This window comes from Phacochoerus africanus, chromosome X (genome assembly GCF_016906955.1).
Source record: "Phacochoerus africanus isolate WHEZ1 chromosome X, ROS_Pafr_v1, whole genome shotgun sequence".
Taxonomy (NCBI): domain Eukaryota; kingdom Metazoa; phylum Chordata; class Mammalia; order Artiodactyla; family Suidae; genus Phacochoerus; species Phacochoerus africanus.
This window is the reverse complement of record NC_062560.1, coordinates 17,569,251-17,582,044: the sequence shown is the minus strand read 5'-3', so window position 1 is coordinate 17,582,044 and position 12,794 is coordinate 17,569,251. Positions and strand designations below refer to the sequence as shown.

Here is a 12,794-nt window from a genome sequence, read left to right as displayed (position 1 = left end):
TCCCAGACTGGGGTCTATTAGGAGCTGTAGCCGCCGGCCTACGCCAGAGCCACAGCAACGCAGGATCCGAGCCGCGTCTGCAACCTGCACCACAGCTCACGGCAATGGCGGATCCTTAACCCACTGAGCAAGGCCAGGGATCGAACCCATAACAAACAATCCGCTAGTCGGATTCATTAACCACTGAGCCATGACGGGAACTCCTAAACAGAAATTTCTTATTATGTTTGATATGCAATCGGAATGGCAGAATAAATCACACAATGTATGTATAAACAAGGCCCCATCTTACTAATGAAGGTGTCAAACCATGTTTTTTTTGTTTTTTTTTTTGTCTTTTGTCTTTTTTGTTGTTGTTGTTGCTATTTCTTGGGCCGCTCCTGCGGCATATGGAGGTTCCCAGGCTAGGGGTTGAATCGGAGCTGTAGCCACCGGCCTACGCCAGAGCCACAGCAACGCGGGATCCGAGCCGCGTCTGCAACCTACACCACAGCTCACGGCAACGCCGGATCGTTAACCCACTGAGCAAGGGCAGGGACCGAACCCGCAACCTCATGGTTCCTAGTCGGATTCGTTAACCACTGCGCCACGACGGGAACTCCCAAACCATGTTAATTGCAGGGCTCAATCTGAATGTATTTGCTTTCTGTCGCCAACAGAATAAAAAAAAAAAAAAATGCTTTTTCAAGCAATATACTCCCACAGCTTCCCCAAGATCCTGATATGGCCCCCATGCCTGAAGGGTGGATCCCCCACAATTGAGAGTCACTGGTTTATGGTATCTCCAAAGAAGATTACAGTTTAAAGATGTATATATTTTATTCCATTAAGAGTCTGGCAGTCCTCTTCCCATTCCTCAGCCACTCGCAGGTGTTGCACTTTGCTCCGATGCTCTGTGGAGCTCCTTTCAATGTGTTTCCAAACTGCTCAGATCTCCTGGTTAGGTGGCATCCAAGGAACCAACACCAGGCTCAAACCCAGTTTCTACCTGGCAGTGTGTGGGTCCCACCACTGGAACTAAATCCTATCAGCTGACACTTAACCTAGTCTTACCACGTACAATTTACTAGGGACTCCCACACCAGACATCTGCTTGTGCCAGTAATTAGGGTCTACTTTTCTCTACTACTGAGGTGAATTTCAAGGGTTGTGGCAAAGATTGGATACAGTGATTTGGGCCCAACTGTTTACAAGGAGAGAAAGCTCTAATTCTTGTTAGGCAAGCTTGGTGTCTGGTTTGCTCAGCTTATCAAATTTATGCACTACATAGAAAGCCTTCAAAAACTCATTAAAGTCAATGCTTCCATCTTTGTTTAAGTCCATCCTTTCAGCGAGCTCATCAAATTGGGAATCATCAATATGAACACTGTAGTGGCTCTTGAAAAGTTTCCACATGCTACGGAATTCTTCCATGGAGATGAGGCCTAAAAGAATATAGGAGAAACCTGTGAGTGTTCATTTTAAGACCCACCTTAAGGAGGGGCGGGGAAGCCATATTGATTGAATGGTTCCAATTAGGAGCTCATTAGCATACCTGACTGTCAAGACACTGAAGGAAATGGAAAAGTAAGATTGTAAATATAAGAAACAATAGGTCACTTTCGACTGCCAGTGATGCAGAGACTATTCTACAGCGGGAATGAGTAACCGTGAAGGAACGGGGGAAAGACTGTAGACTGTGGGACTATATGTAGTACAGAAATTACAAGATCTAAAATCTAAGGGAGAGGCATACTGAGTGAAACGAGTCAGAAAGACAAAGACAAATACCATATGATATCACTTATAACTGGAATCTAACATCCAGCACAAATGAACATCTCCACCGAAAAGAAAATCATGGACTTGGAAAATAGACTTGTGGCTGCCTGATGGGAGAAGGAGGGAGTGAGAGGGATGGGGAGCTTGGGCTTATCGGACACAACTTGGAATAGATTTACAAGGAGATCCTGCTGAGTAGCATTGAGAACTATGTCTAGATACTCATATTGCAACAGAACAAAGGTATACATGTAAGGATAACTTGATCCCCTGCTGTACAGTGGGAAAAAATAAATTATAATAAATAAAATAAATAAATAAATAAAATAAAATCTTAAGGGAGCGGGACATCCGAGCAGAGAGAGGATTAACCCTGGGACTCAATAAAAGAGGATGGCAAACAATGGCTCTGCCATTTTCTATAGGAAATAATTGACGTTGGGGTTTTGATTACTGATTTTTTTTGGTATTCAGTAGTCTCTGCAGTTGGGGATTAGCGGATGACTTTTTTTTTTTTTTTTTTGGTCTTTTGTTGTTGTTGTTGTTGTTGTTGCTATTTCTTGGGCCGCTCCCGCGGCACATGGAGGTTCACAGGCTAGGGGTCGAATCGGAGCTGCAGCCACCGGTCTACACCAGAGCCACAGCAACGCGGGATCGTTAACCCACTGAGCAAGGGCAGGGACCGAACCCGCAACCTCATGGTTCCTAGTCAGATTCGTTAACCACTGCGCCACGACGGGAACTCCGGATGACTTTTTTTAAAGTTTGAAAATTATGCATCAAAGCTAAGCAGAAATGAGTTTTCATAGCCCTCAGTACCAAATCCAGAATGAGAACTCTAGGAATGATTTTTATTGCCAGGAATAACTATGATTTTTAAATGGACAATGAATTATCTTTTCAAAATCTGTGCTGGTGATTTAGAAAAGGAGCTATTCTTGTCTGACTAATGGATACATAAGCCTATACCATATGGATTTAAACAGAGAGTCTGTGGCCAAATTAGAACAATATTCAACATGAGTTTATCCCCACCCCCACCCATGCATTAAATCAAGTCTGGATGAAGAATCTGACAGATGAAAACAGAGTTCTGGGAGTTCCGATTGCAGCTCAGTGGAAACAAACCAGAATAGTATCCGTGAAGAAGCTGGTTCGATCCCTGGCCCCCTTCAGTGGGTTAAGGATTCAGCGTTGCTTCAAGCTGTGGTGTGGGTTCGCAGATGCGGTTCAGATCTGGCGTTGCTCTGGCTGTGATATACGCCAGCAGCTATAGCTCTCATTTAACCCCTAGCCTGGGAATTTCCATATGCCCCACACATGGCCCCCCCCCCAAAAAAAAGAAAGAAAGAAAGAAAGAAAACAGAGTTCTGGTTTCAGAGAAACAGACTAGCTTTGTTTTCTACTGCTACTGAACTAATCAAGGTGAATTTACCTGAGTGATCAGAGTCAATGATATTAAAAATGATTTGCAGGTCAGATCGGTATCTGTACACTGTTTCAATTAGAGAAGACTGAACCTAAAAGAGAGGTTTAAGTGTTAAAACATTTAGAATTAATAACAGATCAATTTCAGTGAAACACACAACGTGGTCACCAATTCAAAGAATGCGATCTAGATAGAAATTTGAGAAGGCGGGCCCTCCTGGGAGGCCCAGCGCTCTTAAATCAGCTAAAAGACCATGCTCTCGTGCTCTGTAGCGCCCGCAGTCTCTCTTCCTCCGGGGGTGGGGCCAAAGCACATCTGAAAGCAGCAAATAACAACAGGCAACAGGTACTGACTACACCTGTGTGCCAGGCTCTGCGCAGAAAGCTCCTCCGTACTCTTTCACTCCGTCCTCAACGACAACCCCAAAGAACACAACTGCAATTGGCCCATTTTACAGACTGGAAAACAGAAAGGTAAAGTTTCCCAAGGTTCTGGCAGCTGTTAAGTGGCATTTGAATCTTGGCCTGAGGCCGAGGCCCATGACCTTAGTCAACCACGGTAAACAGACTCTCAAGGGCAGCCAGAAGCCTTCTTCCTGGGGATACCTCAGTCTCCCAGCTGCGCTTCCCTCCTCTCTGCTAAACTTTTCATCTCCCCTGGAAACAGTCACCCAGCATGTGCCCCCACTGTTATACCTAATTGCTGGTGGGCTGTTCAGCAGTAAGTACTGTGCGGGGAGGGGGTTCCGACAACTCTCCCTGGGGAAGTCCATTTTAATGAGGGACTCCAGAGTTTCACCTTGGCGAAGGTGTAAGATGTCGTGTCAGTAGGTCTAGACTTCTTGACAGTTAATGGCAGTAGGCTGAGTACTTTAAAGGGTACATTATATGAAAGAATGTATGTCACATCTGCCCTTCTGCTGGACAGCACGTGAGAATCAGCTGTTGGACACAGATTTGCTTGCAGAAGCTTTTCCTTCCTTTTCCTTTGAGCCTGTCTTAGAACGTACAGGTTTCCTGAACAGATGACAAGGTACCTGGGACATCCCCCTGAGGCCTTTCCTAGGACTGCCATGCCCATGCACCAGAGGATGCTACCACCAACTTTTCAAAGGACAAAGGAACTCTCATAAGCTGTACAAAGGGTGTTTGGCTCCAGCCAGGTTTCAGCCAGAACTGTGTTCCACTTGCCTCTTTCACAGGTTTTTGAATGTGCAGATCCTGGAAGGTGGACATGTAGTCAATGTTTCCATCTTTGTCTGTGGTCACCAGATGCGAACTCAGCGATCTCCACGGTAAATTCAATCCCAAAACGTTCTCCATGGAAAAAGCCCACTGGCCCATAGAGAGTTTTCCTAACAACAACAAAGCCCATATAAATAAATGGTTGATAATTTGATAAAGAAATGCAGCCTTCCCGGTGGAGTCAGCACACAGCCTGGGGTTTTGAGGCCAGGGTGTCTCTGCTGGCCTTTATGACCTACCCTTACCAGGCTCCATGGCTCTGGGGGAGGAATGTCTAAAGAAAGCCTTTGGGGTCCACAGGTCTTTCCTTTACTGTGATGAGTAAGCACTCAGACTTTGGGCGCGTTGGGTTTTTTTTTCTTTTCTTCCGATTAACAAAGTAAGATATGCTTATAACAGAAGATTTAAAACCACAAAAGGATCTAAAGGATAAAAGATTACTTTTATGTTAATATTTGGGCATATTGTTCATGCCTCATTTTCCCAGGTAATATTCTTTCATTCCCTAATATTTTATGTAGTTTTTAAAATATAAACGCCTTTACTTTTTCTGATTATTAAAGATATGCTTATTTGAAAGGATTCTGAATAAACAGAAAATTATTGTTTCTAGTGTTTTTTCTATGTATATAAACATGTATATAGATACATGTATAGATATTTTATCTTTCTTAAAGCCAAATATACATTATACCATATGTTTTATATATGTGTATTACATATGGCAACACACACAAAGATATATATGTATTTATATTAATTCTAACCTGATTTTTACTTAGAATAAATCATAGACATCCATATATTTTTTTTAATTTAATTTTTTTGTCTTTTTAGGGCCGCATCAGCAGCATATGGAGATTCTCAGGCTAGGGGTCAAATCAGAGCTACAGCTGCCGGCCTACACCAGTCACAGCAACACAGGATCCGAGCCACGTCTGTGACCTATACCACAGCTCACGGCAATGCCGGATCCCTGACTCACTAAGCAAAGCCAGAGATTGAACCCGCATCCTCATGGATACTAGTTGGACTCTTTACTGCTGAGCCACAGTGGGAACTCCCATCTATGTTGATAGGTCTATATAATTGTTTCAATGGCTGTGAAAGTATCCCATTACGTTCTTAGGATCATTCCCAGAAGTGAAATTGCTGGATCAAAGGGTATGCACATTTTTAAGGCTTTTGATATGTATTCTGAAACTACATTCAAGTAAGCGTAGCTATTTTCCACTCCCACCAAGATCACTTCCCACACACTTACCTGCTAAGAACAGAATTCTTTTTTTTTTAACTGAAGTTTAACACATAAGGAAAATTCACAAAACAAATACAGAACACAGTAAATTTTCACAAAAGAGATTCTTATGCAACCACAACCAAGAACAAGAAGCAGAATACTGTCAATAACCAAAAGCCCCCCGTGTGGCCACTCATACTTACTATGACCTCCCACTTTCCCAAGGGGAGCGGCTCTATTGACTGCTAACACTGTAGTTTACCTTCTGCCTTTTTCAATCGATATACACAGTATAAATATAAATATATACAAATGACATGATATATAATATAAATATAAACACAATATATATACAGTATATATTTGTATATTGATAATTATATGAATTATACACAATAAATATTATATATTATTTATATATAAATATATACAACTATATATTTTGGGAGAAGTCTGGCTTCTTTTGCTTAACTCTCAGTTCATGAGATTCAGTCGTGTTGTTCCATTTAGTTATACTGTCTTCATGTTCACTGATGTATAGCATTCCACACATTCACAATTTTTATATTCACAATTTTATTCATATATATATATATATATATATATATACCCATTCCATTGAGGTGGACAGTGGGTTATCTCCAGTTGGAGGCTATTACAAACAGTGCTAAGAACATTCTGTACATGCCCCTTTGATGCATTAAACCCACAGCTCAACTGGGGGAGAATTTACATCTTGAGAACGTTGGTCCTTGAACATTAGTAATATCCACCCATGTATTCCACTCCTTTATATTTTTCCTTACTGATTTTTTAGAAACCCCACACATTTTCAGTTGATGCCTTCCTTGGTATATGATCATCTACTGTGAATGATATCTTTTATAATTTTTAAGAGTTAATGGTTCCTGGGAGTTCCTGTTGTGGCGCAGCGGTTAACGAATCCGACTAGGAACCGTGAGGTTGCGGGTTCGATCCCTGCCCTTGCTCAGTGGGTTAAGGATCCGGCATTGCCGTGAGCTGTGGTGTAGGTCACAGATGTGGCTCGGATCCCGCATTGCTGTGGCTATGGTGTAGGCTGGCAGCTACAGCTCCGATTTGACCCCTAGCCTGGGAACCTCCAAATGCTACGGGAGCGGCCCAAGAAATGGCAAAAAGACCAAAAAAAAAAAGTTAATGGCTCCCTATACCAGTTATCAATTTATTTCCACTCACTTCCAAATCTACCCTTTTTTGCCCTGTTTTGAAGCTGAACCTTGTAAACATTTCTCCTTTGGCAGCTAGCCTAACTTTAGGCTTTGCCAGCAGAGGGTGCAGGAAGAAGGCTCTGAGACGTAGCAGAAGAAAAGGTTCTGGCTTCTTGCTCCTACAGCAGGCATGGTTATCAGAGGGGTGCGAGAAATGCAGTGGCACACACTCTAGGGAATTTCACAGACATCACAGTGGGTGGCTCCCTTGGCAGCAGTTTGTGGGAAACACAGTGGTGCACGGCCCGAAGAGAGTTTTGATGGCAGCACAGTGGGGAGCTCCATTCTCTCCAGTCCTGGCCCACTAGCTACATGATCAACTCTGACCTGAGACACCTCCACGAACTTCTGCCCCATCCAGTGGGCCACAGTCGCACCCTCTCCAATGAGGTCTGAATCTTAGCCTTGGTTGGAAACAGGGGACTCTTCCTTTCAGAGTTTGTTTGTTCCTTGCAGGAGTACCCTCTCTCGGATTTGGAGAGAGTAGCTGTTCTCTACACTTGCTGTTCTTGTATTCTTTAGAATCTCTTTTATTCCTATTAGTAAGTAAGCACCTTTTACTAGTTACTAATTGTTTGTATTGTTTCCTTGTTCAAATTACTGATGCTTCCGTCTCCTGAATAGTTCTATTATATGGAAATGCAATCAGTGTGTTTACTGACGCTGTTGAGGTTCTCCAACTTGCAATTTAGCACTTATTAATTTTCTGTGGATTTATTTGGGTTTTCTATATACTCAATCATGTCTACACATAGTGACATTTTATTTCTTCTTTCTGATTTTTACCATTTTATTTAACTTGCCTTATTATACTGGCTAGCATCCCCAGTACAAAGCTGAACAAAGTCTTGAGAGCAAACATATGTATTAGTTTTCTATTGCTGCTGTAACAAATTACCACAGATGTAATGGCGTAAAATAACACAGATTTATTCTCTTACAGTTCTGGAGGTTGGAAGTACAAAATCAGTCTCACTGGACCCAAGTCGAGTGCCAGTAGGGCCGGTTCCCTCTGGAGGGAGGATCTGTTGCCTTGCCCCTTTTGGCTTCTAATGGCTGCCTATATTCCTTAGCTTGGGGCACTTCCTCCATTTTCAAAGTGCATTATTTCAATATCTGCTTCCACCATCATGCCACATTCTCCTCTCTGACTCCTCCTATGTCCCACTTGCAGAAACCATTATATCAGACCCACCTAGATAACCCACCTAGACCTGCCCTCCTCAGGCCAAGATCCTTAACTTAATCATATCTGCAAAGTCCCTTTTACCATATAAAGTAACAGTCACAGATTCTGGGAATTAGGATGTGGACACATTAAGGGGAGGGGAATTATTCGGCTTATCACAGCATCCTTCCCTCATTCCCAATCTTAAAAGGAAAGCTTTCAACATCTCTCCATGAGGTATGCTATTTTCTATAGGCTTTTCTATAATCCTTTATGAGATTACAGAAGTTTATTTCCATTTTTAGCTTTCTAAAAATTTTTAAACCCATGAAACCAGGGTGAAATACATCAAACAAGTTTTTCCTTGAGAGAATGCTATGACTTCATGTTTTGTGAGGTGGTGAATTACACTGATTTTCAAATGATAAAACAACCTAGAATTCCTAGCATTCCTAGAAGAAACTAAATTCTGTTGTGATACATTAATCTTTTGCTCTTACTTCATCTAGGATTTTTTTCATCTAAGTGTATGTGTGATATTAGCCTTGAATTTTCCTTTCCCAAAATGCTCTTGTTAGTTTTTGATATTAAAGTTAGGCTGACCTCCTAAAATCATCTTGAAAGTCTTCCCTCTATTTCCATTCTCTAGAAGAGTCTGTGTAACATGAGTTTCATTTCCTTCTCAAAGGTAATATTGTGTTGACTAATGAAGTTATTTGAGCTCAGAGCTCAAAAAAGTTTCAAAATTTCAGATCTAATTTCCTTAATAGTTACAATATTGTTCAGACTTCCTATTTCTGTTAGTTTTGTTAAGAGTATGTTTGTGTGTACATATATATTTTAGGAATGCTTCCATTTAACCTAAAGTTTCCACTCATTAGCATAAGAATTTTCATAGTATATCTGATGATTTTTTTTTTTTTTGGCTGCACCCACAGTATATGGAAGTTCCCAGGCCTGGGATCAAACCTACACCACAGCAGTGACCCAAGTTGCTGCGGTGACAAAACTGCACCATTAGAGAATGCCGCGATGATTTTTTAATATTTGTAAATCTGTATTGATGGCCCCCCTTTCAATTCTGGCATCAGTTATTTGGTCTCTCTTTCTCTCCTTAAAAGGGTTTTATCAACAATTTCTTCAGGTGCAACAGGATCTATGGCATTTCTGCAGTGCCAAGACATGGATTCAATCCCTGGCCTGGCACAACGGGTTAAAGGATCTAGCGTTGCTGCTGGTCACAACTGTGGCTTGGACCTGATCCATGGCCCTGGAACTCTATATGCCTCAGGGCAGCCAAAAAAAAGAAAAAAAAAACCAAACAATTTCTTTGAAGGACCACTTTTTAAAAATTTGTTGATCACAGCTTTCTCTTTTAAAATATATACATTTAAGGCCATCCATGCCTCTCTAATTTGCATCCCATAAGTTTTGGCATATTATAGTTTTTATTCAATTTCAGCATTCTAATTCTACTGTGACTTCATCTTTGATTCATGGATTATTTAGACGTGTACTTCTCATTTCCAAGTGCAAGGAGATTTTCAAGCTACCTTATGTTATTGAGCGATAGCTCAATTTGCTGTGTCAGAGAATGTATTCTATATGTTTCCAGTACAGTATTTGCTGAGATTTGCTTTATGTTCCAGTTAATGTTCAACTTTTGTAAATGTTCCATTTGTGCTTGACTAGAATGTGTATTCTGTAATGTTGGATGCAGAGCTCTCTATATGCCTTTTAGGGACAGTTTGCTCACCTTTTTGTTTATTCTTTCGGTTCCTGAGAGGAAAGTGTTAAAATCTCCCACTATGACCATAGATTTTTATACTTCTACTTGGTTCAGTCCATTTTTGTTTTACATATTTTTGAAGGAGGCTTTATTAATAAGTGCATGCACATTTAGAATGGATTCAATTGGGAAACTGAATATTTTACCATTATAAAGTATCCCTTTATATTTCAAGTAATAGATATCTCCTTGAGGTCTACTTTGTCTGATATTATAGTGATGTTCCCACTTTGTTTTTGTTAGTATTTTCATGTATCTTTTTCTAAATTTTGTTTTCATTAAAACTGGGTTATATCCCAATACATCTATCATAAGTTTAGGATATCATAAGTAAAAAATGCATTTAATATAGCTAACCTATTAAACAGCATAGCTCAGGCTACCCTACCTTAAATGTGCTGAGAACACTTCTATTAGCCTACAGTTGAGCAAAATCATCTAACATAAAGCCTATTTTACAGTCAAGTGTTGAATATCTCATGTAATTTACCGAATACTGTGCTGAAAGTGAAAAAGAGACTGGCTGTGTGGGTACAGAATGGTTGTTAAGTGTACTGGTTGTTTACCCCTGTGATCTTGTGGCTGACTGAGCTGTGGGCTCACTGCCACTGCCTGGCATCATGAGAGAGCACTGTACCGCATATTGCTAGCCTGGGTAAAGATCAAAATTCAAAATGTGAAGTATGGTTTCTACTCAGTGCATATGGCTTTCACATCCTTTTAAAGTTGAAAAATCCTAGGTCAAACCATCATAAACTGGGAACTATCTGTATGTAAGATTCCACTGCCTACTGGCTTCCACTGCAACATTGAGAAGTCTCATGTCATTCTAATTGTCTTTGTAGCCATATGTTTCCTCTGCCTACTATTAAGATCTTCTCAGAGTTCCCTGGTGGCTCAGCAGGTTAAGGATCCAATGCTGTCACTGCTGTGGCTCGTGTTTGATCCCTGGCCCTGGAACTTCTGCACGCCATAGGCATGGCCAAAAAAAAAAAAAAAAAGAGAGATTTTTCTCTTTGCTATTGGTGCTTTGCGGTTTTACCACAAGTTTGTGTAAGTGTGAATTAATTTTATTTATCCTATTTGAGAATCATTGTTCCTCTTTACCTGTGAATTTGAGTCATCATTTCTGGAAAAGTCTCAGCCATCATCATGCCAAATATATTCTCTCTTATATTTTCTCTTCCTGGAACCCTGATTAAGCATATGTTAAACTTCCTCATTTTACTATCCATAACTCTTAATCTTTCTAATTCTTTTTTTAAGCAGTGTCTAATCTTCTGTTTAACCCACACATTATGTTTTTAACAAATTGTTTTTATATCTATATAAAATTAAAATGGATCTTCTTTATTTTTTTATGTCCACGCCTGCTACATATGGAAGTTCCTGGGCCAGGGACTGAGTCTCAGCTGCAATTGTGGTAACACTGGATCCTTTAACTCGCTGTGCCGGGTCAGAGATTGAACCCTTGCCTCCACGGTGATCTAAGGCACCGAAGTCGGATTCAGTGGGAACTCCAAAATGGTTCTTCTTTTTTTAAATTAGAGTTGATTTACAATGTTCTGTCAATTTCTGCTGTACAGCAAAGTGACCCAGTTATACATACATTCTTTTTCTCATATTTTATCATGTTATATCAGAAGCGATTGGGTTTAGTTCCCTGTGCTATACAATAGGACCTCATTGCTTATCCACTCCAAATGCAATAGTTAGCATCTGCTAACCCCAAACTCCCCATCCATTCCCCTACATCCCCCCACCCCCACTTGGCAACCACAGTCTGTTCTCCATGTCTGGGAGACTATTTCTGTTCTGTAGATAAGTTGATCTGGGCCATATTTTAGATTCCACATATAAGTGATATCACATGGTATTTGTCTTCCTCTTTCTGACTTCACTTAGTATGAGAGTCCCTAGTTCCATCCATGTTGCTACAAACTGCATTATTTTGTTCTTTTTTATGGCTGAGTAGTATTCCATTGTGTTTATTTATCACATCTTCTTAATCTATTCATCTGTCGATGAACATTTAGGTTGTTTCCATGTCGTGGCTATTGTGAATAGTGCTGTAAGGAACATAGGGTGCATGTATCTTTTTGAATGGAAGTTTTGTCCAGCTATATGCCCAAGAGTGGGATTGCTGTGCCATATGATAGTTCTATATTTAGTTTTCTGAGGAACCTCCATACTGTTTTCCATAGTGGTTGTACTGATGTACATTCCCACCCATAGCGTAGTAGGGCTCCCTTTTCTCCACATCCTCTCCAGCATTTGCTGTTTGTAGACTTATTAATGACGGCCATTCTGACTGGCTGGAGGTGGTACCTCAGTGTAGTTCTGATTTGCATTTCTCTAATAATTAATGATGTTGAGCATTTTTTCATGTGCCTGTTGGCCATCTGTATGTCTTCTTTGGAGACAAACTGGTTCTTCTTTAAATCATTTTCAAAGGAATGTTTGCGATTCCATCTTTCACTTCTTAAACATTTTCTTTCTTAGTAATTTTTTATTTTGTATTTGATAATTCCAATATCTGAGGTCCTTGGGAAACTAAATCTCTTGCTTATTGTTTCTGCTTATTCTCACTCATAGTAGCTTGTCTCCTTGTTTATTTGGTGATCTTTGGCTGTGAGCCCATGTTAGCTGATCTTAATCTCTGGATATACTAGTGGACAAAATTAGGGATGCTTCCCATGAAGATGGATTTGCATTTGCCTGCCAGGAGTCAGGGGCATTATAGACCTAGGACTATTTTAGCCGCTTTGAGGGTCTAGGCTTAATGTTGGAAGTCTCGAATTCAGCTTATCTATCTTTCTCCCATCCTATGGATTAGTCTCAGGATTGAATGCTATACTAATATTGGCATTTTCTCCGGGACGATCTAGCCTTTTGTGCTTGCTTGCTGCTCCATGA

General features: G+C 40.7%; 1 protein-coding gene across 1 annotated transcript in view; it reads right to left on the bottom strand.

Annotated features, from left to right (window-relative positions):
• Nucleotides 1-800: 800 nt before the first annotated feature.
• Nucleotides 801-12,794, bottom strand: part of PPEF1 (protein phosphatase with EF-hand domain 1) — a 142,692-nt gene continuing 130,698 nt past the window's right edge. Inside the window, exons 18-20 of the mRNA XM_047765102.1 lie at nucleotides 4,381-4,544; nucleotides 3,197-3,281; nucleotides 801-1,424 (exon numbers count right to left, since the gene is read on the bottom strand). Of these exons, the coding sequence (XP_047621058.1) occupies nucleotides 1,216-1,424; nucleotides 3,197-3,281; nucleotides 4,381-4,544 (458 nt within the window). The 3' untranslated portion in view covers nucleotides 801-1,215. The remainder of the gene's footprint in view (nucleotides 1,425-3,196; nucleotides 3,282-4,380; nucleotides 4,545-12,794) is intronic.